We start from the raw sequence: 26,482 nt of genomic DNA, 5'->3' as shown, positions 1-26,482 counted from the left end.
TACAAAGAGCACCTGCAGAAAGAACAGATGCTCTGTTACAAAGTTTCTCTAACAAGCATGATTTACAGTGCTGAAAAAAATCTGCACTTTAATATCACCCCCACACACTCTCAAGCTGGAAAACTACATGTTCCCTTGGGTAAGCGCAATCCATTTACACACAGTAAACTGCCGGATATCCCATACAGACCACCTGCAAATTAACCATTTACAGTGGAGTTCTTGTAACAGAAATGACCTAAACAACCAGGAATGCACATACTCTCTTTTGGTCAGCATTCTAAAAGTAAGTCAAGGAAACAATGTCAGAAACAAAGACGATACCAAGTGTCAACCAATCTCACTCTTACTGCATTATTTATTCATTTGACATTTCATTACTGGGAAAATCTGACTGGGTAGGAGGCCACTGTCAGCAGAGGCCCAGGAAGAAAATCTCCAAAGTATTACAAAACATTCTAATAGTAATTTTACAATCTCTAAACTGTAGTTGTTCTTGTAATATTTTTAAATAATATCAAATTGGGCACATTATAAAAACATTGTTTAAGACTAGATATTAGTTATACGACAATGACTTCATATTTAGAGAAATTGTAGCAAGTTTATAGAAAAATTAAAGGTAAGTTAGTATAATACAAACAGGAATTGAAATATGAAGTGACAAAAAGGCAGGCTTATGGTGCATTACCCAGATGGAATTTAAATGCATGGTCACTTCCTGGTACATAACTCTAACCTCTTAACGCAAGAGTCAATGAGGTCCAACAAGAAAGATCAGGAAACGTTTTTAACTATTGCTTTTATTCAAACAGAAAATTAACAAAACAGCATTTTTGTAATAGAATGCATTTTCTAAACGATAAAAAGTTTACCAATTTTCCGAATCTAGGACCGTATAGAGGTACAGTACATCACACACCTGTTAAGATGGACCTAAGATTGGCTCCATGGTGCAAATGGATAGAGCCCTGACTTTGACCAAAGTGACCATGGCTCATTTAGGGGTGCCCCAGCACTGGAGCAGCCAGGCAGGGAGGGCCAGGAATGGGGTCCACTCTCCTCTCCACATACCCCCCCAGAGGGTTATGTGTACTGAAGGCACATGCTACTTCCTTGGTGGAGACCTTGCATGCTTTAGGGTTGATAGGTAGAACTGATTAAATGCAATGTCTCTTGCAGAAATGAGGAGCATCCCTTGTGGCAGCCCATTGCACACCCCTTCTCACACATAACCTAGTATGCCTAGGGATGCTACGGTTGTAAACAAACAGAAACTGCCTTGAACGACTACTGATGGTTGTCAAAATGAGGCTACTCTCAGCCAACTCTTGTCCTCAGGGAAGACTGAATGAATATCTCAACAGGTGAAAATACGGACGATGACTGGCAGGCAGCAGGAGCAAATGAGCAAAAAAAGTCTGCTGCAGAAAGGATAATACAAATCAAAAACTCACAATTTCCACAAATGGGCAATAATCTATCAGATGATCATGTGCCTCTCATGGTGGTCACCTCAGTCCTCAAACTACATTTAAAAGTCACCATCAGATCCCACCTTACTTAAATTCTAATCCAGTTTGTCAATAAAAATGGTTAACCACCTAAACATTCAGGCAGGGAGAGAAAGTACTATCCATTATGTACTGTACTGAACACCTAAGTTATAACTTAGAAAAGCAAGGGATAGAGAGGCAGCATTTTTATCAAGTCTTCATTCTTTCCCTAGAGAGAAAAGCAGTGACTCTTCGGCTCATGTGCAAACAACCTTTACGGAGCATGTCAGACATTTTATGGCTACATGTAAAACTGCACACAATCTACACTAACTTCAATGATCATTTGCAACCTGAACGCAACAGCAATCCTGAGAAACATGACTTATAAGAAGCTGATGGAACCTTCACAGTTGGACAAGACTGCATGCAACTGTTTTAATGGGCCAAAAGACACAAATCAACCACTGGATGTCAGGTAAACATGTGAATATATTCAAGAATGTAATTCTAACCATCCTAATAAAGAACAATAAAGACAAAGTAAACCGCAACATATTAATAATTATGACAGGCCTGTAAAAGGATGGTGCAACAGCAACTTACTTTATTTATTGGCTCCTACCACATGTAAAACAGCTTCCCTTCCGACCATGTGCAGGGCCAGCTCCTCAAAAAGCTCAAGGAATTTTTCCTTGGGTGGATGGCAGGTGTTGGAGGTGTGATGGAGAAGGAGGTAAATGGGAGCATATTTTCTGACAGTGTGACGAATTGTCAGACGAAGGATTCCCTGCAGACTGCTCTATCGGAGATGCTGGGTGACCAATTTGAGTATTTGGGGAAATTTCTTTTTTTTTGAGCTATGATATGGAGTCAGAGTTGCCTACTGTGTCGGTTGCTATGGTTTAGTTTCATTTATATAATTATAACATGGCATATATGTCATACATGATATTTTAGTAAAGATGTTTATTGTTTACAAAAAATTCCTCAAAAAGCCTAGACATAAGTGACCTGGAAATGTAAGGCTCACACCACATAATGCAGCTGTCACAAACCATATACAGGACCAGTTCCTCAAAAGGTTATGATATAAGCAACATGTGCTTGGTGTCAGTTATGCTGTGCGTTTCCAGCCCTTTCACACACCACAAAAAGGAAAAAACTCCATTCATGATTGTTACTAAGGGGACACATTTACAATAGTATAATACAGAAAATGAGCAAATCTAGACTACAAAATTTTGACATCTGAAAAAAATGCAGGAGGATTAATCTGAATCACGTTGTCCTTGAAATGTTTTCACTGTTGGGACTTATGACAGGATTTTAGTCATAAAAGCACTCAAACTTGAAGCGTAACCATTTACAGCATTTAAGCGATACTACAGCTGAACAGAAGGTAGATCTTCAAGTCAAACAATTAAAAAAATTACATTGTCATTAGGCAAGGGGTTTTAAAGTCTGTTAAGTGGTGAACATATGAACATTCAGTGAACCAGTCACCATCAATACCACCCTAATGAAGTTCCACCAGTACACATTACTGTGCTCCGTTTTAAAATGAATCCCTTACAGAAGCTGATAACTAGCAGAAGTGATAAGGTTACAAACATACGACAAAACTATTAAATAAAGTCTCAAGAGGAATGTCATACAGCATTCAGCTCCAAATATACCCAACCTTCCCTCAGGAAATACCGTCAAATATAACTCTGCCTACTATCAATAGGAAACAGGTCCTTAATGTTCTAAGGCCAGGAACTCTATCCCTGTATTCTGTTTCCTACAGGAGGGGAGATCTATGCCTAACATGCACAGCATTGTCAGACCCCACTCTGATGGACATCTTGCATATCCACAAAACAAACAACACCAAAATTAACCATTCTAAACACTTAACCTTGCCTGTAATATAAATAGGACCTGCTGGAGAGACAGGTATGTATTTCAGAGAGTACCCCATCTCTGAAACAGGTGCACTATCCATGTGAAGCAGAGTTCCGCTCTAACCCAATTCAAGTGCAAGCTGGACAATTAGATGGGGCACAGAAATTCATCCCTGGTTTGCACCCATGTCTCTAATGGACAGTTCATCTCCCAGGCACTAGCTTGTAAATATTTCAACTCTCAAGCCCCTGCTTACACTTATCAAGGTTATCAGAACTTGTCAGATTTTGGATGCATGGCTAGGCTTAAAAAGGGCCCTTGTGGTCATTAGCCCACTAAACACCTATGAACCTAGAACTGCACAGGCATTAACTGGTCTAAGTGTGGGAGAGAACAGTGAAGTTCTAAGCTACACAAAAACTCTAATTTTAAAGTTATGTACTTACCATAACTAGGTATCGGTGATGTATTTTCATTCTTCCTCGCCACTGGGGTTAGGATCCGACTTGGCCGCTCTTCTCCTAGACTTCAGATCTAAGCCTATAGCTCCTCCCTTTACCCATAACCCCCCACTGCTTCATCAAGCATTGAGTTTGCTGCTTCCAATTAACCTTACCTAAAGGAAATACTCTTAGGTAATATATGTATACAATCTCATAATTAGTCCCAAGGGGAAAGAAAGGTAAGAAATCTGTTTACCTACAGAGGCCCACACATAGAACCCATGGGTTCTAACTTCTCTAGCATTCTTCCAGGAACATAAGGGGAAGGTGAGGAAGAATGAAAGACACAGATACCTAGTTATGGTAAATATATAACTTTGAAATCTGATGTTGTCTCTTTCATTCTTCAACACTGGGTCAGAGTCTCCAGCTACATTTCTCTTTGTTTCAATGGTGCCCAGTCATGTTCTTCCATAAGGGCCACCAAAGGCTGCTCTTTTTTCTAGAAATAATGTCTAGTTTGTAATGAATAACAAAGGGGATGAATTGTAGATCAGGTGGCTGCTGCACAAGTATCCTCAGCTGAAGATGTGGAAAAGAAGGCTGCAGATATAGCCAAAGATCTGGTAGAATGAGCCTTGGGTGGCTGGGGTAAAGTCAAACCTACTTAACAATAAATCTATGAAATACAGTCCGAGATCTATTTTGATAGATAACTAAAGAAAATGGCTGACCCAAATGATCAGGAGAGTATGACAAAGAGTTGGACTGCTTTTCTATGTTATTTCATTCTGTGGAGGTAGAAAACATAATTGTCTATTAACATCAAGAAGATACAGCATGTATTCACCCTTATTTGTAAACACAGGAAAGAATATCAGCTGTTGGGCGAACTGATGGTTTGCTTCAGTGCCCATCTTAGAATTAGCTGGCCTTAGGCATAGGCCACCTATGCAGCCGCCTAGGGCGCCACTCTATCAGGGGCACTTTTCCAGTAATCTGGATGGTGTAGGTAGACCAGGGTGGTGTTGGGGGGAGTTGTGGTGACCTTTCGCCTAGGGCACCAGTTGATCAAAGGCCAGTCCTGATCTTAGGCATAAAGGAGGGATTAGTATGTAGAGAGACACTGTCCTTGTGGAAAATGATACAGGGTGGCTTCGAAGACAAGACCTGTAATTCAGAGATGCTTTTCGCCGATGTCAATGCTGCCAGGAGAACTGTTTTCCAGGAAAGAAACTTGAAATCACAAGTCTCTGATGGTTCAAAGGGCTTCTGTGTGAACCCTTGTAACAACAGCATGAGATCCCATGGCAGACAAGGTTCCTTGACAGGAGTTCGTAGGAGGAAAACCCCTTTCAAAAAGGCGCTGCACAATTTAGAGGCCTATAAGGAGGCATGTCCAGCATGAAAATTTGAAATTGCTGCAAATTGTAGCTTGAATGTAAAAAAGCTAACTCCTTGATTAAATAAAAGACTAAAGGAAAACATCAGGACCAGATGTTGAAAAGGGGTTAATGTTCTCTTTGCTAACCTATATAGCAAACCTCTTCCACTTACTTTTGTAAACCTTCTTGGTGGAAGACTTCTGAGAGGCTAGAACAATATTCTTGACTAGGGAGGTGAGCCTGGACTGTCTGACAGTTGATGGAATTCGTTCGAGGGTGTGTAGATTGGGGTGATGCAATTCTGACAGGTGAGACAGGAGGTCCTGGTTGGGCTCCAGAATCCAGGAAGGATGCTTGAGATGATACCACAGAAGGGGAACCATACTTGGTGAGGCCAGAAGGGGGCAATGAGGATGACTGAGCACTTCAACCTTCTTGCCTTCTGCAGAAATCTAAGCCTTAGGTGAAGAGGGGGAATAAGCATAAAAGGAGAATTGGCAGCCAATCATGAACTAGAGCATCCCTCAGTGACTCCCGGTGAGGGGGGATCAGTGCAAAGAACTTGCTGCACTTGTTGTTCGGGCGAGGCAAAGAGATCGCAGCAAGGCTGGCCCCAATAGTTGAAAATCACATTCGCTACAGATTGAGGGACCACTCATGAGGAGCTAAAAGGGACCGGATGAGTCTGTCTGTCAACACACTGGTTTTCCCCGGTAAACATGTTACAACTAGAAACTGGTCCAGAGAGATTGCCTATTCCCAGACCCTCATGGCCTCCCTGCACAATGTGTAAGAACGGGTCCCTCCTTGTTTGTTGATGTAATAGACTACTGACATGCTGTCTGTATGTAAAGCAACAGTCCCAAGAGGAAGATCATCCTGGAAGGCTTGCAACGGATAGGACTGCGCTCATCGCTAGGACGTTTATGTGCAAATTGGCCTCTGTAAGGGACCACATGCCTTGGACCATCCTTCCCATGTAATGCCCCCCCACCCTAATTGGGAAGCATCTGTGGTCACCGTGGCTATTAGATGGGAAAGAGAAAACGGTCTGCCTAGGTGTAAGTCTCGGCAATGAAGCCACTATCACATGTGGTGTTTGTGGATTGGGGTGAGTTTTACTGGCGTGGAGAGGGGTTAGCACAGAATCGATCACAGAACCACTAAGGTTCATTGCAGAACCCTCAAGAAGAAGAGCAGAGCCAGAAGGACTAACACTATAGTAGCTGCCATGGATCCCAATACCTGTAGAGTCAGTCTCCCGGGAGGAGAGGAGTGGAACAACATGTCCTGTATCTGATTTCATAGGGTCGTTATCCTCTGCAATGGTAGATATGCCATTGTCCTTTGAGTGTCCAGCTTAGTCCCAATGAACTTTGTTTTGTCATGGATCTAGTTTGGATTTTGCAAAATTTATAGAAACCCCCAAAGATCTGGAGATATTGAGAAGGAAGCTTATGGCCTGTATTAGTTGAGGCCTGGTTGGGGCAATGAGGAGTCAGTCATTTAAGTATGGAAACACTTGGAATCCTTGGAGCCGTAGATGAGCTGTCACTACTGCCATGCATTTGGTAAACACCCAGGGGGCTGTGGTGAGTCCAAAGGGCAGTGCTCTAAACTGATAATGACTGGCAGTGCAGAAATTTCTTGGAGCACCTGTGTATCTTTAAGTGGTAGTACGCATCCTGGAAATCTATGGAGCACATCCCAACGTCTCTGCGCAGAAGCGTAGACTGGACTGTACCATAACCATCCAAGAACTTGGACTTCTTTACAAATCTATGATAAAAAAGAAACAACGCCGCCAGGTGAAGCACTCTCATCAAATAAACAATGTCAATAGAAAAACGATGAGTGCACCATGGACTGTAACACAAACTCCAATAAAATTTTTACAAATCGGTTCAGTCTGCTTTGATCCAGAATTGGTCTTTGGTCTTCCATTTTCTTTGACACTAAAAAGAAGTGGGAGTAAGTTCTGGAGCCTACTTGTTCGGTCAGGACCTTTTGGATGACTTTTTTTGAAGCAGTTTTCCAATTGGGTGGAACATCGGGGAGCTTCTTGTTTGCTACTGAAGATGGAAGGGAAAAGGGGATACAATATCATCTGGATATGATGTTTAGCACTCAGTTGTTTCCCTCCCCGACTGCCTCCAGAAAAGAGAAGCTGGGCATTGCTTCAGGAGCACTGATGGGGTTTATTGGGAAAAGAATCCTGAAAACCCAGAGTCTGCAAACCCCCTCTACCCATAGGATAGCATCCGTCACCGAGACCTCTACATCTTCCTCTGGAAGAAGATTCTCCCTGCATGTCTAGGAAAGGACCCAGAGACTTATGGAACTGTAGTTGCTTACCACCTCATTGGTTCCTGGAAAAGGTGTGCTGAGGGGTTGAAAACTTTATGCCAATGGCAGACAGGATCTTTCCTTCCTGCTCACTGCAAGTAAGCGTTTCTTTAACTAGCGGTCTGAAAAGGGAGAAACTGTCAAAAGGGGCATTAATAAAAAATGTCTTAAAGGGTTCCATGAAATCGCAGAGCCACATCCAGTAATGACAATGCATAGTTATGTCTGAGCCAGCTGCTCAATAAGTGCCTTCCGCAGCATGGGAAATTAACCTCATTGACAAATTGGTAAGAGAAGTAAGAGTGGCCAGCTGTGGAAAAACCTTTTTGAGGTCCTCTGTCGTCATGGACTCTGCAAGAGAACTTGTCAACAGCTTAATCAAATCCCTTTGCAGGTGTGAAGTGTGCCATATAATTTAATGACCACAGAGCGAAAGTGGCCGAGGCATAATTGTGCTTCCCAATCCTGTCCATTGCTCTGGACTCATTGCTTGAAGGATGGACACTGGAGCTCTGTTGTGCTTGCTCCTTTTTAGTCACTGCTGCCACAATGATGGCATCAACTGCCACACCTTTGCTCCAGTTCTCACGATCATAAGGCGAGGACAGAATCTTGTGTGGTCATTTTAGGATAGGTTCAACGGTGTCCGGTTCTTTCCAGGTCCAGCAGGGGACCAGGTCAATGAGGTCATCCGCCAGGGGAGTCACCCAAGATGTAGATGGACCTTTCCCAAAGGTCCCCAACAGCACAGACTCTTCAGGTGAAGGATTCTGAGCTGACCAACCACCAATCTGTCTAAGAAAATCCATGATGTCCCCAAAGGAAACATCAGGGGGAGATCTGGGGACCTGTCACCTTCCTCAAAGTCAGTGTACTCTGTGACAGACTCCATGGGGGAGTCTATGTGCCTCCTTTTACACATCCTTTTCTAGGGGACCTCCTCAGTGGTGTGGTCTGGGGAGGTATCAGAAGAGGAGGAGCAACCGGGGCGGGAGGGACACGTTTGGTGGCCTTCAGGAACTGGCTGACCAGACAGACATGATGGGTTCTGAGCTCACAACAGCTGGAGGGCAAGGGGGAGGGAACCAAGATAAAAAGATGTGTCCCTGAGCTCACAACAGCTGGGGGGCAAGGGGGAGGGAGCAAAGATAAAAAAGGATGTGTCCCTGCTAACACAGAATACGCTTTCCACAACCCTGAAAGCATAAGAACCCAGGGAAACCACTGCCACCTCCCTTGGAGCCAAAGCGAGGTAAGAAACAGGCAGCCATCCCTAGACCTGTGCTTTCCGGACCAGACCTGTGCTGTCTAGGGCCAAGGCTCCTAAGGAAGGGAGGTCTCCGAGCTGATTGGAACAGAGCTCTGCCCCTTGGATCCAGTGCAGACCTCTCAGATCAAAGACCCACTCTGACTCGAACTGCAAGGAGCAGAGCTGGTCAGGGTTGCTATCAGATCAGAGACACGAGTCTTCAGATCTGGTGCCTTACCTCTTGGGGATCTTGGATCCCTGGACTCCAAAGCTAAAGTTTGGATCTGAGTAGTAGAAAGACTATTTCTGGATGGGAGGCTCACAGATCCAATAGGGGATGAGTTGGAAGTATCCCAACTGAATTTGGGCTAGAAGAATGTACAGTTGTGTACCTATCATAAATGTAGATGTTCGAGTGTATTCACTGTTGCAGTCATTACACTTGGGTTATCCTGCTGGCAGGCTACCCGCAGTCTGCCTAAATTCCAAAGTCCTGGTCTGGCGTCGGTTGCTGCAGCCTCTTCCCTAACGTCAGTGCACCAGGGGTATAAAAGATGCAGCCAATGCCATTTTCTTCAGTTTTTGTTGTCCCAGATGTCAGGTGCCCCCAAAAGGGTAGGCTAAACATTCTGCTCATAAAAAAGCATGTACTAACATAAACATTACCTTCATCTACAAACAAATACACCACATAGGTTGTATAGAATAGAGAAGTACAGATAAGTCCCAGCAATGAAAGGGGGATGGTGGAAGGGTAACTGGACTGCAACAGTGAATACACTTGTACATCTACATTTATGGTAGGTACACAACTGTACTATGCTCATCGTGTTTCACTGTTGCAGTCATTACACCTGGGTTGAATCACAAAGCTGAGGTTGGGTGGCTGGGCCTAAATAGAATTAGGAGTGGCTATGAGGCCCTGCAGAACTGCAGTGGCAAAGCCTGCTCTGGATTTAGAGTAAAGAGTTAAGTGGTAGTGCTTTGTAAAAGTGTGCACTGAAGTCCAAGTTGCAGCCTCCAAAATGTCCTTGGTTGGTACTCCTCTGAGGAAGGCTGCTGAAATGGCTGCTGCTCTGGTTGAATGTGGCCTAATGCCCTTAGGCACTGATTTGCCATGTTGTGAATAGCAGAAACAAATGCAATGGCCTATCCATTTTGAAATAGTCTGCTTTGAAATACCTTTTCCTTTCGATCCTGCAGCATATGCCACTAAGAGTTGTTCAGTCTTTCTGAAAGCTTTAGTTTTGTCCAAGTAGAAGCGTAGCTGTCTGTGTATGTCCAAAGAATGCAGACGTCTCTCCCCCTTATTCTGTGGGTTTGGATAAAAGGTAGGCAAATGAATGGTTTGGTTAAGAGCCACACTGGACACTACCTTAGGCATAAATGTCGGGTTTGTCCTTACAGAAACCCTGTCCGGATGGAAAATAATAAAAGGTTCCACAGCCATTAGTGCCTGTAATTCTGAGACTCTTCTTGCTGAGAACAGAGCTGTTTTCCATGATAAGTATTTTATTTCAGCTGTATTGGCTGGCTCAAAAGGAGGCAGTGTGAGCTTTTCCAAGACAAAATTGAGGTCCCATGCAGTTGATGGAGCTCTCCTTGGAGGTGTTATGTTTTTGGCCCCTCTGAGGTACTGCCTTAGCAATGGATGAGAAAAAAATAGGTGGATCCATATTGTAATGAGCTAAAATGGCAGAGGCATGGATCTTAATTGATGAGAAGGCGTGGCCTTTGTCCAGCATCTCAGTTAGGTATTGTAAAATCTGAGGAATATTTGGTACAACCGTGTCCATTCCTTGTGCCTGGTTCCAAGCACAGAATCTCTTCCATTTTCCTGTATAAGATTTTCTGGTGCTGGGCCTCCTGGCCTCCAAAATAACATCCATAACTGCTTTAGAGAGAGATGTGTTCTGAAAGGTTAAATTATCAGCCATGCAGCCAGATTTAGGGTTATGAGCTGGCTGTGTAGGATCTGATTGTTTTGTTGGGTCAGCACATGAGGAATTTGGGGTAATGTCCAGGCTGGGCCTTGAGACAAGCTCTTTAGGATTGGGTACCAGTGCTGGCGTGGCCAGTCTGGGGCAATCAGTATAATTTTTGGCTTCTCTTGTCTGACCTTTAGGAGTGGAGTACCCTAGGAAGGAGAGGCAGTGGAGGAAAGGCATATACTGTAAGGGTTTTCCAGCTGAATGATAGGGCATCCACTTTCCATGCTTGTTTGTGATAAGTCCTTGTGCAGAATCTCTGTAGTTGGCAGTTGTGAGGGGAGGCAAATAGATCTATGTCTGTGCATCCCCATTTCCTTGTTATCATGCTGAAGATTTGTGGATCTAGTTTCCACTCGTGAGGATCCTTGAGATTTCTGCTTAGTTTGTCTGCCACAGTATTTGTCTTTCCTGGCAGGAATTGTGCTTGCAGGTGTACTTGATAAGTCAATGCCGTGTTCCACAAAGTCATGGCTTGTCTGCAGAGGTGGTAGGAATGTGTGCCGCCCTGTTTGTTTATGTACCACATGACTGTAGTATTGTCCGTCTTTATCAACAGTTGTCCTGGATGAAGTAGACCCTTGAAGGCCGTCAGGGCCTTCTGAACAGCTAGCATCTCTTTTTGATTGATATGAAGATGCATTTGACTTGTTGGCCATGTTCCCGGAACACATTTTCCTGCCATGTGTGCTCCCCAGGCATAGTCTGATGTATCTGTTGTTAGTGTCTGCCTGGCCGTGGGTAGAGTGAATGGCTGTCCCTTGTTGTGGTGACAGGCCTGTGCCCACCATCGAAACTCCTGTTGCAGGCAGAGAATGAGGGTAATTAATGTTTCCAGACTGTGGCAATGTTGAGTCCAAACACTTTTTAAGTACCATTGTAGTTTCCTCATATACAGTCTTGCATATGGAATTAGTAGAATGCAGGAGGCCATGAAGTCCAAAGCCTGCAGAATTTTTCTTGCAGATAACTGGGTCTTTGTTGCCAACATTTCGAAGTAAGATGTCAGTTGCCTTTGTTTGTCTGGCATGAGATAAGCCATCTGGGCAGTTGTATTTAAGCTTGCACCCAGGAATATTATCTCTTGAGAGGGTATTGTTTTGATTTCTTTTCGTTTACCGTGTACCCTAGGCAAATTAATAATCTTTTTACAAACGCCAGATGCCTCAGTAGAATGTCTTTGTTCTCTGCTTGAATAAGGCAGTCGTCCAAGTAAGGGTATATCTGAATTCCCCTTTGTCTGCAGAAAGCAATTACTGGTGCCAGGCATTTTGTGAAGACCTTGAGCATAGTAGATAAGCCAAAGGCCAGTGCAGAGAATTGGTAGTGCATTGATCCAGTTATGAATCTGAGGTATCGTCTGCAATTTTGTCTGACTGGGACATGCAGGTATGCCTCTTTTAGGTCCAAAGTTACAAGCCAAGCCTTCTGCCCAGCATGGGCAGAAGCTGCTGCAGAGTCAACATTTTGAATTTTGGAACGTCCAGAAAAGTGTTTAGAGTAGACAGGTCCAGTATTGGCCTCCATTCTGGGTACCAGGAATAGTCTTGAGTAAAATCCTTGTCCCCTGCTCTGCTGTGGTAATTGCTGAATGGCCCTCATGTCCATGAGGGATGTAACTTGTTTTTGTGCCTCTGCCCATTGATTTTGTGGCAGGTCTGGCATACCTTTTGCCTTTGGCAGGGTGTGAAAGTGGAACCTGTAGTCCTGGGACACCATATTCAAGACCCATTTGTCCTGGGTGACTACATGCCAATTTTGTGAGAAAAGTGCTAGTTTTCCCCCTAAGGGGGCTGCCAAAAGATAAGTGCTTGATATTGGCAGAGGAAAGTCATTGGGACCGTTTTCTATATGGGTGCGATTTGTCTTCTCCGCTTTTGGAGGTAGGAGCACCCCATTGTTTAGGCCTGTATGGGCCTTGAGGCTGGGATCTGCCTCTAGGGCGTCTGTATCTGCCTCTTTGTGGCCTGCCTGACACTGCAAAGGACCAATTCTTTGTAGGCCAGTTCCTGCTAAATCTGGGTGGTTGTACCTGTAAGAAATCCTTAACTGTCTGCACAGATTTCACTTTATCCTCCATTTTCTTCAACACCTCTTCTGCCTTAACACCACATAGAGTATCATGCTGTAAAGGAGCATACAATAATTTTGCTTTAACATGATCAGGCAGATGTTGTTCCTTTAACCAAGCATGCCTTCTGACAGAACCTGTAACAGCGGCCCTGCAAGAGGCCTCCAGTGAATCAAAACCACATTGCAAAGTATGTTTCCCCACTTGTTCAGCTGCATGCAATAAATCCTGCATTTCCTTGTTATCTGCACTCTCAGAATTTGTCAACATTTTCTGTTTTAGAAGTGACATTAAGTATTGCTGATATTTAAGCATATGAAACTGACAATTTAAAGCCCTTACAGCCAAGGTGGCAGAAGTGTAAACTTTTCCCCATCTGTCCAGAGCCTTGGAATCCCTATCAGAGGGGGCAGGGTTTTTTGCAGTGGAAGCCTTGACCCCTTCGGGACCCTGAGATATAGTTTCTGGGTCAGCAGCAGGGTTTTTGTATAGAAATTTGTGGGAATCTGGAACCCTGTATCTGTCTGGCTTAACCGGTGCAGGGGGTAAAGAGTCAGGAGACAGGCTGGACTCTGAAAATACATCATCTACTATGTCCAGAACAGGTGGAATTGCAAGAGGTCTGTGCTGAGGTAGTAAAAGAAAGTCTGAGCCTTTTCTTAGATTCTGAGTAATCTTGGCTCTCCCAGTGAAAGTGCTCCCTCATGGTGTGAAGGGTTTCCCCAAAAGAATAACCCTCAAGAGGAGAGGCTGAAAGAATAGACTCTTCAGCATCAGAATCCTCATAGGGAGGAAGGGAGTATCCCTGATCAGAAGAGGAGTCAGAGGAAATGGAAACCTGATCTGAAGATTCCTATTCTGTCTCTTGCCTAGGCCTCTTATCTGGAGGGGGATGGGAACCCCTGATCAAAGTAATTAGGTCTTCGGCCATTTTAAGCATCTGTTTTTTAGGCATGGAAGTCTGAGTAGGACAATACTGCATTTGTTTCTTTGTCTTTAGAGCTGCTTTAGTCTTTGCCTTTGAAGCTGAAGTTGGCTTAACATTAACTGTGTAGGTCTGACGACACCCTCAGAAGCCGATGCCTGCTCAGCGGCTCCGGACCCATCTGAGGGAACAGTTTCCAAATGTCCAATACCTTGAGTATCCAGAGACCTAGTCTGCTCCACGTGGGAGTCGGAAACGGCCTGTGGCTCTGAGGTAGTGGGCGTCAGGGGCTGCGAAAGCGCCTCTCTGAGAACCGGCGAACCGGCGACTGGCCTAGCGGAGGCCTCATCATCGGTTTTGGACCTCGGATGCCTATACTTTTCCTTGTCCTTGTGTTTTTTGTAAACTCCGGTCGTCGACTGTTCCGACAGCATTATATAGTTAAATCTTCAGCCAAAGTAATGAAATGCAAAATCGTACCAATGCTTAATAGTGCGCTGGTTAAATCTAGCACAAAACCGACAGCTAGCAACGTCGTGGTCAGGGCCTAAGCAAGGAATACAGTAAGAATGAAAATCCTTATGAGGTATTTGCTTCCCACAAGAAATACAATTGTAACTTTTTCTGACATCGGTCTGGAGCAAGAAAAAAGTTTCCCCAACAGGGTACTTAGCTTTAATGAAGACTTTGGATCTGAAATTCGGATTCGAAAATCTCAGGAGTCGGCTGACCAGCACTTGCAAACTGCTTTTGCTTCGGGCACCGCACGGCAAGAAAGACTGAAGAAAATGGCATCGGCTGCATCTTTTATACCCCTGGCGCACTGACGTCAGGGAAGAGGTGACAGCAACCGACGCCGGACCAGGACTTTGGAATTCAGACCGACTGCGGGTAGCCTGTCAGCAGAATAACCCAAGTGTAATGACTGCAACAGTGAAACACGATGAACATCTTTTGCATCATTCTGTCCATGCCAGTTGTGGCAAACTCCTGGAAGCTCTGGAAATAGTAGTAGAGGCTGATCTGGAAGTCTTAGTGGGGGTGTGGAAGATCCTCTCCGGCAGAGTTGTCGATAATGTTTGAAAAGGTCCATAATACAACGCCTAGCTCCCAGATCCAAAACTGCTGGAGCTGAAGCAATGTGAGGACAGGGGGAACTGGTTGACAGACCCAGAGCCATTGGATCAGAGAGATGAACAGGATCCAACGCAGGTAGTCTAGGAGTTGGATCAGAGGATTCAAGATCCGAACTCTTGGATCTCGAAGGTTCCAACAGGGAAGATTGAGACTTCAGAGGTCTCTTCTTAAGATCAGAAGATGTAGGAGCTGAGGGGTGTTGACCCCCTGAGAGAAACAGACCTATCAAAAATCAATTTCTCCGATCCAAGGAGGCGCTTTGATTAAAGGTGGCACAAATCTGGCAGTCCCTCTTGAGATGTGCAGCACCTAAACAAAATACACTTCTTGTGGGCATCTGAATTGGGGACCTTATACCCACAAGACGTACATTTCTTGAATCCAGTGGGCTTATCAATTCACTGACAAGACTGAGAAGGGAGACAAAATGAAAGCGAGGTCATTAGAGACCACACACAGGGACACACACAGACACTCCCTGACGCCAGCGAAAAACTAGAAATCCTAACCAGCAAAGAATTAACACTACTCAAAAATTTAATTTTTGCCAGTTTAAGTAATCTACAAATACACACAGCTAGAATAACTATTTGAACTATTCCAAACTATTTAAACTAGTAAGAATATTATAACTATTAAAACTAGTTAACTACTCTAAACAGTACTAACAAGGGAGAAGCACTAATAGAAAAAAGAACAATGATAATTTGCAAAGCATATCAGAAGGTCGGATCGTTCGTTTAGTCTTGAACGTTGCAAGCTAAAACCAAGTATTTGGAGGAAGCAGTGAGGGTTGTGGGTAAAGGGAGGAGTTACAGGCTTGGATCCGAAGACTAGGAGAAGAGCTGCTGAGATGGATCAGAGGGTTGGATCCTAAACCCAGTGGTGAGGAAGAATGAAAGACACAGCATCAGATAAGTAGCTAAAGTACCAATGTAAACCACTAAAAACAAAAGAAAGCAGATAGACTTTAAGAGTCTTTCACTACGGAGGTGTCCAGAGACATTTTAAAACAAAAAAAAGACTCAACTACATGAAAAGTACAAAGTTTATTCCTTTCCCTGAGCTGCTCAAAATTCTAGCTGACAGGTTTCAGTCAATCTAAAATAACCACATCCAAGAACTATAGGCAAAAATCACTAATTTCAAAGTCCAAAGTAAACTTTCTGACACAGGTAGTTATTGTGTTCGTTACTATCAACCTCCTTCCCCATTTCTGCAAATAGGTGGACCGTCAGGTCAACTATCACCATATCTCTTGATCCAGAGTCAATTCCCTTACTTCACTGACAGTCATACCTGAATGCTGCAGGTCTTTGCTCATGCAATTCATCCATCTCTTGGCTGGACATCCTCACCTCATCTTTCCTTCTTGCTTCTCCCAGACTTTCTTTACCAAATCACTTTGCGCTTTCCAACACATATGACCTAGCCACTGTAATTGGTTCTACTAGACCTTCAATGCAACTGGGATTATGTTAGCTTTCGCTGAGATATCTTCATGTCTGCATCTGTCCCACGATGTGAATCCTACCAATCTCAGACACTCCATCTCAAATCACCTCAGGCTTACTCAGATGCAATACCTTCATTGCCCAGAAGCACGGATTGCACCACTCTTACAAATACCTTACTCCTCAGCTTCTCTGGCATTCTTCTATCATATACTACCCCCTGATACTCTATGCCAACTGGCTACAGCCCCTCAGATTCCAGCTTTGACCTCCTCATTCAGACTTTCCTCCCCCTCAACCACACCTCCCACATACGTGAAGCTTTTAGTGTGTTCCACTATTTTCTCTTCTACCACAATTTTCAGCTTTTTCCAATTTCCCTCATTTGCAACCAGGACCAACCACTGCCTTGTCTGTACTCTAGTTAAGACCATGCTGAAGTTACAGTTCAGAGTCTGCTTGTAATGCCACAACACCTGAATATAACAGCTTTGCTGACCTGGCCCCTCCAAACTGGCTACTGTAATCCATCGTCTGTGCAAACATGAGTGGGCTCAGAGCTGAACCCTGATCACAGCCAAGTCTCAATGGAAGCCCCTCTGAATCCAAGTAATGTACATATTTGTGCCATTATATCTATGTACAGACCCTACACTAATTCTACCAATGTTTCCAAAACTTCAAACCATTGCAAAACTGCCCAAATCAGCTTATTTTATTTATTCAGTTTGGTAACTGGGGTAGAAAACTGATCCAAATGGACTTATTTCAGTCTCTATTAGAACAAACATAAATTACAGTAGATAAGCAAGTTAACAAATAGTATTATGAACACAAGCAAAATGTGTGAAGACAGCAATAAATCAATAAAGTAATAAAAATACATGGTATAAGGGACAATAAGGAAGGGATGGTTAGACTAAGGAGGGAAGAAGAGACTGAAATAATGAAGGGGTAGAGCACAAAGTGTAAAAAGTAGCAAAAGTAACGCAAGAGCACAAAGAAATTAACCATATATAATGTATACAATGTGGAAGAGATGTCACATATTAGCATAGGGGAATTTATTTTATTTTACATTTGTTGACTGGGTTAGTCTGACTGAGCTTGGTGGCTCATTTTCAGCAGAGACCCAGGGAGGAAAGCTCCACAGTAATATACAATTTAATAGCATAACAGAATAAGAATTTGATACAAAGTCAATAAGCATGCACCATCTACATACAATATGAAATAATTCTACAATGGTAAATAATGAGGATATGCTAAGGGTATAGCATTCAACCAGTACAAGAGATGTACATGAGTAGCTCAATATCCATGCACACAAAATCTGTATGACATTAAGGCTAGTAAGGTTTCAATATGGGAAAGAGTATAGGGGCATAGTGGGGAGGAAGAGAGATGAGTAAAAGGAGTTAGAAAGGCTAAAAATAGATTGTAGGTTGTGCAGGGAAAGGGGTAGTGAGATTACACAAGGAAAAAAGGGGAGGTGAGAAGTTATACAGGGGAAAGAGTAAAAGTGGGAGGGGGGAGGTAAATAGGAGTCTTAGATGTATAGGAAAGTAGCTTAGGGAGGATGAGTGCAGTGGCACGACCAGACTGGTTTTCAGATATTCTCTAGAGGCTATTTAGAATTGCTAAGGGTGTTTAAGGGATCTAATTTCTAAAGTAAATTTATTCCAGGATATGGTGGGGTTGTAACTGTACAGGATACAACCAGTTTTGCTCTTGGGTTTATATATTTGTAGCAGATCTTGGTCAGAGCTACAGTCTAATTGTTTTGGGGAAAGACAATGGTGAGACTGGTAAGTGTGGTTAGCAGGAAATCTAGCCACCTTATTGTAGGTAGATACTCCTTATAATTGTGAGGAAGACAAATGTGCTTTGCTGGTGAAGGAGAGAGTGGCGGTTAGGTGATATGTCCAGAAGGAAAGCATTTGCAAACTAACTTGAACTTGAGATAATCTTTCTTGGGACCTAATCACATGCCTTCTCCAAGTCTAAGAATGCTGTTGGACTGTTTCCTCATCTCACCACTGTGAACACTGGGTCGGTTGTCCTACATCCTGATACGAATTTAAACTGCTGACATCCCATCTTACCTTCTACAACTCATTAATTTATCATTCTCACTCTCCAGTCCCTTCATTCAGCAGGACAGGAGTTTAATAACTCTGTATTGTCCACAGCTGTGAATGTCCTCTTTGTTCTTGTACACTAGCACTAGAATGCTTTTTCAGTCACCTGTGATACACCCTTCTTTCATCATACGATGATGAGTGCCCTCAGGATTCAGGTAGTTAGGTGAACAATAAATGGAAATTAAATCTTGCATACAGCAAAAACATTGGAGATATTTCAGTCCTCCACAAAATTACTTGAGGACTACCAAACACTTTGGGTAAGCTTTCTTTGTACAGTCTCAACTTCCTACAGTGTAGTTTTACATCTGCAAGCTTCTCTCAATTTACAACTGCAAAAACACTCTTCACAATACATTCCCTCTACTTTCTCAACTACCTTAGCAAGACAAATCTGTAAAACACAGTACAGGAGCCAAGTATCTTAAATGAAAATTTACAAAAATGGTGGAGAACTTCTCTCTCAATGTTCAGAGTTAGAGCTGCTAAAACTCTCCCCACAGGGCCTTAATCACCCAACATAAATTGCACCCAGGTCCCTCTCTATTAAATAAACAGTCTCATGTTGGGCCATTACCACTGCACATTACCTTACACTTCCTTGGACTCAAAAGGAAAGGAGTGTCATTACATAATGTATTTAAGTAAAATACCTCAACGGGCTTTTTTACAGCCCTTGCACAATTAAACATGTTCAGGCTATCTGCATACTTAAAAAAAATCCTCTTTTAAAATTTTACAATCATAAATAAGTAAATGGACACAGACAGGATACCTACTTAATTACCCTTTTAAAAGAGGAGCAGGCCAAAAGTCACTGTAGCCTCATATTTGTCAAATCAAAATGTCAGTGTGATATCAAGGCATTTAATACTGCCAGCTTTTTCAGTGTTGAGTGTAGTAGTTCCATCACTGGTAATGTCCTTCTTTGACTACTGCAATGCACACTACCTGGGGCCTCCGGAAAGCAATCAAGCTCATCATCTACAATGAGGGCAGAATTTCATGCTAGAAATATGTATATGCTTTAGAACCTGTAATATCCAACATCTTGGTACTAATCTACCAGGTCTTGTACAGTGTGGACCCCATCCATCATAAAGATCTTATAGTGCCATACTCCCCCAGTGTGGTTAAAATAGTCAGGTAAGGGGCTTCTGGTTGTTCCAATGATTCAGCTGGAACTTTCAGGCAAAATTCCCTCTACTTATCTTGCTCCAAGTCACATGAGGCAAATTACCTTCCTTCATATGGGTGCACAACTGTGCAGCCAAAAGATGACAATCACTTAAATACCACCTTCTTATGAGAGGCTACCTTAATTTATAAAAACAGTCTGTCTTGAGTTCTCAGTTCATTAAGTCTTTATCAAGTTACTGAAGCTATGCTATTAAATCATGCATTCCTTAAAGGAAAACTCCACTTTAGAACTCAAAAAAACATTTTACATATCATCTTTCTTTTCTGAGCTATTTTAATGCCTCAAAGTGCTTCTTTTACAATTTTAATGCATTGCCCACAAAATGGTGGGCAATAGGGCCTGCCTTGGTAACTCGATTTTGCTTTCTCCTCTTTATATGAGTCATGCTAGACATAAGGAAGTGGCGGTGAATGGCAGGACTGTGACGCACTGTCATCTAACACACCTTCTGTAACGGAGCTACTTTTATGCTTCCCTGAATGAGCCTTGTTTATGCATCTGTCAGAGTTTGTTCTACACTACAAATAGCTGTTAGCTACTTCCAGCAAGAGAAAGTAGGCAAATAGCAGGCTTTTGTAAAGGGATTCTTTTGTAGTTCTAAAAGAACTGACATCTTCCCCCCACTCTCATGCTGAGGTGTGAAAACTCACTGCAATAAATGTCCCTTGCTGTATATGTACGGGTGACAAGTGCTTTAAAGTAAGTCTGTCTGCTACTTCTCAATACCTTCAGTGGGAAGTTTTTTTTTCCCTCTCTCACGAATGATGCAGAATTAAAATGTGCTTTATTAGTTCCTTAATTATTTCTGTCATGTTCACCCCCCCCCTTTTATTCTATTTCATATTTATTTATACTTTGATAACCAGGAAACTGAACTGGTCCCAGGACCCTTTTCAGCTATCACTCGGGCTACACTGCAAACAGAATAACAAGTAATAAATGCACTTAGCAATACAAAAAAAATACTGACAAAGACTGCATGTGCAACACATAGCCAATGTGTGAAAGCAAATAAGTAAAACATTACACATTTACTAGTGTGTATACATTAATAATGCTTAACTCTATCTATGTTAACTTTATTATAAATAATGAATTGCATGCGCCCATATTGCATATGTCACAGTGCTGCAAGATGTTACTGTTCCCTAAATGACCAGGAATCAGCAAGTGAATATTTTATGGCTTCATAAAAGAAAGTGAGTGACTCTAATAAGTCCAGGTAGGTGGTGTGCATCTCTTCGTTAAAGGTCGGGGACCTGTAGCTAGAAACCAAGTGCTAGAGTGCTTTACCTATAGTTAGTTGGACATGGAACAGCTCAAGAGAGTCACTGTTTAAACAGTCTAGAGGTGTATTTGGCTTTAATGAAGATGGATACAACTCCACCTTTGGTTCTTTCACACTCATTTTGGGGTCTGAACATACATTCTATCATTGTATACACATTTTTATACACACAACTTATATATATTCATATTATATACACGTGTATATATTTCTGTGTGGGTGTGCGTCCATATTACATATATATATATATATATATATATATACATACATATATATATATATATATATATATATATATATATATATATAAATAAAAAATATTCACGCACACACTCTACATATGTGCGCACGCACATGCGCGCGCACACACACATAGTCACATGTGCATTTAAACACAGTTAAGTACTTCTGATTTCTTTTTCTTAATGATTTTAATGCAAGGGCACATAGTAAACGTAAGTTAAAGTAAATTCAGCTATACATTATGGTTGCCATCAATGGTCACATTTCCTTTGTGGACTACAAAATGCTCACGCACTCTAACAATGTAAGGACTGACTCAAAGTCAGCGAGAATCTCTTACCAGGGATCTGCATGTACCATGTATGCATCCTCCTCTGGAAGGATGTCACAAAAAAGCATAAAAGAGCTTTTTATGAACAGTATCAGTGCACCTGATTGACAGGTGGTAACTCCGTCTCGCTTTCTGCAGTTCTGTATCATGTGTGTGTGCTGGGGGGGCTATTAAATGGTAAATATGTGCATAATGTCACAGATATACAATAAGAACAGAAAAGGCACGGCAGTAGGAAAATGGCAAAAAACGAGGTGGACCAAAAATGTAGATCTATTTCTTATGAGCGCTTTCATTTAGTACAATCACCAAACTTCATCAGACACTATTAATTAAGAAATTAACTCTTTTATATCATGTCCCCAATAAATAAATCCAGCAGTCAATGAAAGAACAATTACTGAAACTCAATTAACTCTAATTGCCAATGAATATACACATATCTGCATATACATTTCTATACAGAATACATATAAAAAATATTATACATTTATATATATATATATATATATATATATATATATATATATATATATATATAGAGAGAGAGAGAAAGTTACATTTGAAAACATCGAACTGCTGAAATATCAAAGACCATATGAACGATATTTCAGAAGATTGATCTTTTCAAATTGTAAAAAAAAACAAAAAACAGAAAAAAAAACAAGATGACGTTACTGCAGAAAGCCCTGCACACCCCTACTTAAATATACCAACTCCGAGATCGCGCTACAGCAGGGAATGGGAAACTTCCCGTTCCGCACTGTACTGCCAGTGTAGCGCGATCTCGGAGTTGGTATATTTACGTAGAGGAGGTGTGGGGGTGCAGGGGGGCTTGCCCCTTGCAGTAACTTTTCCTTGTTTTCTTCTATTTTTTTTGTTTTTTTTTTACAATTTGAAAAGATCGATCTTCTGAAATACCAATATTTCAGCAGTTCAACATTTTCAAATCTAACCCTATATATATATATATATATATATATATATATATATATATATATATATATAAACTATACAATCATTTCAATTTTAAAAAACGAGAAATTGAAATTTTGTCATTGAGACCAACTGGGAAGCTAGCATTTGAAAATATTTGCCAACATGTTTCCTTCTGTTCTAAATATAATTTCCATGGCCCACCCCGGGGATCCATCTTGACTTGATGTACAACTGCAAACTTGAATGTATGCTGAGGATATATTTTTAAATGTCTGTATAATGCATTAATTTCTTTCTAATGTGAGATCTCATAATAAATGCTCATAAATTCTTTGAGCTAGTTTTCGCTAGGTCTTTCCTATATAAAAGGCTGAACACTGCAGACAGACAGTAATATAGACTACAGCTTGGGAATAACAGCTAAACTTACCCTTTATATGTATTTTTTTTATTCCTGACTTCAAAACAAGAACCAGTAAATACATGACTACATTGATGGCACATCCCACAGGGAGTCATCTTAACCATATTCACAACTGGGCCCTGCCTTTCGAAAAATATTTTTTTATATTTGGGCCTCTTCTATACACAATGTTAGGGTGTGCTTCCAATCTGTCTGCTATGTTGTGATCCTCCATTATGTTCCAATTTTTACATAAAATATCAGAAATTATATAGCTACTAAAATGATACATTGTAACAAATGGACAAAAAATATCTTTTCCTTTAGATGTATTCAATGGAACAATATCTGCTTTACCACTAACCACACCATCCACAGCTGGGAGTCATTGTTATCCATAAACCCTACCACTCGACTAGTCCGCTCACCATGATCAGTATTCTGAACTGACAACAAAGGAACATATATTCCATTCCAACGTTTCATAATAACGTCATTCTGTATTTTAGTTACAAACCATGAAGGATACCCTTGGTTCAAAAAAATATTAGAAATATGGCTACATTCATCCAAAACAATTTTCATATTCAAATAGCATGCATGCTGCCCTCACCATTTGGCCTTTAACTACCCAATGTTTAATGTCTGAAGGATGGCTACTAGAATAATGTAAATAACTATTCGAGTAGGTCGGTTTTCTATATATAGTTGACTTCAATCCCATATCTCCCACAGTCTTGGTAACCAATACATCCAAATAAGCAATTTTATCCAACCTATTAGTATGGGTAAATGTTAAAAATTTCGTAGTCTGATTAACATATTCAAAAAAATGCGGAATCTCCCCAGGTGGACCCTTCCAGGCAACAAGTAAATAGTCAAGATCCCAGGCAACAAGTAAATAGTCAAGATCTCTAATATACATAGTTATATAATAATAATAATAAAAAACACTAGGAAACAAATAACACTTCTCCCACCGTGCCATGATAATATTTGCAAAATTTGTATTTATTCTGTATAGAAATGTATATACAGATATGTGTATTTGCAAAATTTGTATTTATTCTGTATAGAAATGTATATACAGATATGTGTATTATATTCATTGGTAATTAAAGGATTAATTGAGTTTCAGTAATTATTTCAGTGGCTGCTGGATTTTATTTGCTGAGGATGTGATATAAAAGGGTCAATTTCTTAATGAATAGTGTCTGATGAAGTTTGGTGATTGTACTAAACAAAAGTACTCACAATAAACAGTTCTCGTACATTTTTGGTGCACCTCATTTTTTGCCATTTTCCTACTGCCGTGCCTTTTGTGTTCTTATTGTGTTTCCTTGGTTTGTGGCTGTTTTTCCAGTTTATAGCTTTGGGCAGTGTGATAGAAGGCAATGGGAGTGTGTCCCATTCAGAATTTTTACAGTTACGTGAATCAGTGCACAACTTTACTTTGCTTGTCCAGCAGCTGACACAAAAATCGAATTCTAATGTGGCAATGGTGAATTCATGGACTAATTTTGGAAATACTCCAGAAATTTTTAGAGGAGGTGATGGCATTAATTCTAGTGGAACTACCCCACCCGGGCAACCCATTATGGAGGTACCGAGATCAGCTAACAATGTACACGATGAGAGGCAGGATTCGTTTTCCTTGGATACTTGGCTTCAAAGGGACATAACAAGTGCCGTTTTACCAGAGGGTAATGTACCATCTATCAACTTTAAATTGAATGAATTTAAAGTAAAATTAACTATGTACCGTAAGCCGCAACAAGACAATACTTATTTTAGGGAATGTTTAAAGCTTCAAGAAGTCTCAAAAGCCCTTCGGGTCTGGAAATACCCTACGGGACTTGTTTAACATTCCCGGCTGCATCAAGAACTTGTTGCGATGTTCGAGTGACATGGCTGTGACCTTATGGAGCTGTTAATTAAGCATAACAGTTCCACTATGGATAGCCTATCAATAATGATGGGTTTTTCAGTGTTTTCGAGTCACAGTACGAAGGAATATTTAGGGATATTGATAATAAGTGTGCCCAAATTGTAAGACGGAAAAACAAGAAACTGGAAAAGGACCGGCTGACTTACAGTCAAGGTAAGGCTTACCCTGTACCACTGGGTGGGTAAGCAAACTAGAAGGGAATATATTAGTAACTCTAATGAGCACCCTGTAGGAAATAATGCATGGCACAATAACAATGAAGGTTCTGACCCGTTAGAAAGTAGAGTTGTGTACACTTACCATAAATGTAGATGTTTGAGTGTATTCACTGTTCCAGTCATCACATCTGGGTTATCCCTGCCAGGGTAGCCCTCAGCCAGCCCGAATACCAGAGGCTTAGTTTTTCTGTGTTGGTTGCTGTCACTTCAGGACTGACATCAGGTCGTCAGTAGTATAAAGTAAGGCAGCCGACGCCATTACATCAGTTTTTCGTTCCCTGTCAGGAGCCCCCAAGTGGGAGCCAGGTTATGGTAGAAGAACCCCACTAGTAGAAAGTAAATACCAAAATGTCCCTTGTAAGGAGAGAGAGAGAGAAGAGGGGGGGTGGAGGGAGGGAAACCAGGACTGCAACAGCGAATACACTCGAACATCTACACTTATGGTAAGTGTACACAACTTTACTATGTTCTTCGTGTTTCACTGATGCAGTCATCACATTTGGGTTGATTCCCAAGGCTGAGGAAAAGGGTGGAGGCAGTCAAGGAGACTACGGGCTGGCTAGGATGCCCTGCAAGAATGCAGTGGCAAAGCCTACCCTGGATTTGGAGAAGATAGGCAGGTGGTAATGTTTGGTGAAAGTGTGAACAGATGTCCAGGTGGCAACCTCCAGGATGTCCCTGGTGGGGACTCCTCTAAGGAAAGCTGCAGAGGTGGAGGCTGCTCTCGTGGAGTGAGTCCTGACCCCTTAGGGGGAGGCTTTCCGTGTTGCTTGTAACAGAAATGGATGCAGTGTGCTATCCATTTAAAAACTGTTTGTTTGAAGATGGCTTTGCCCTCTGCCCCTGCAGCAAAGATAACCAGCAATTGATCAGACTTTCTGAATGATTTAGTCCTGTTTAGATAGAATCTGAGCTGTCTGTGCACATCTAGAGAGTGCAGGATCCTTTCCCCCTTGTTCTGTGGGTTAGGGAAAAAGGTGGGCAAATGAATGGATTGGTTGAGAGCCATACTGGACACCACTTTGGGCATGAATGATGGGTTAGTCCTGAGGGAAACCCTAGCAGCATTGAAGATGATGAAGGGCTCCACAGCCATGAGTGCTTGTAGCTCGGAGACCCTTCTGGCTGAAGTGATGGCAGGAAGAAAAGCCGTCTTCCAGGAGAGTAATTTTAACTCTGCTGAAGATGCTGGTTTGATGGGGGGGCAGGGTGAGGTTTTCCAACATAAAGTTAAGGTCTCAAGCTGGGGCAGGTGCTCTTCTGGGTGGCCTCAAGTTGCTAGCCCCTCTGAGGAATTGTTTGATTAGAGGGTGTGAGAAAAGAGGCTGCTCAGTGGGGAAATGAGCAGAGATAGAGGCATAAATTGAGCCTGAATCCAGGTGC

At 41.9% G+C, this 26,482-nt stretch overlaps 1 protein-coding gene across 1 annotated transcript in view; it reads right to left on the bottom strand.

Moving 5' to 3' along the window:
* Positions 1–26,482, bottom strand: part of TXNDC11 (thioredoxin domain containing 11) — a 1,107,203-nt gene that overhangs the window by 929,087 nt on the left and 151,634 nt on the right. The window contains exon 3 of the mRNA XM_044089417.1: positions 1–12. This exon is cut by the window's left edge and continues 86 nt beyond it. Within this exon, the coding sequence (XP_043945352.1) occupies positions 1–12 (12 nt within the window). The remainder of the gene's footprint in view (positions 13–26,482) is intronic.

Source organism: Protopterus annectens, chromosome 12.part0, assembly GCF_019279795.1.
Source record: "Protopterus annectens isolate FY-2018-M chromosome 12.part0, PAN1.0, whole genome shotgun sequence".
Lineage (NCBI taxonomy): Eukaryota > Metazoa > Chordata > Ceratodontiformes > Protopteridae > Protopterus > Protopterus annectens.
The sequence above is the reverse complement of the archived record's forward strand: the minus strand, read 5'-3'. Positions and strand labels throughout refer to the sequence as shown.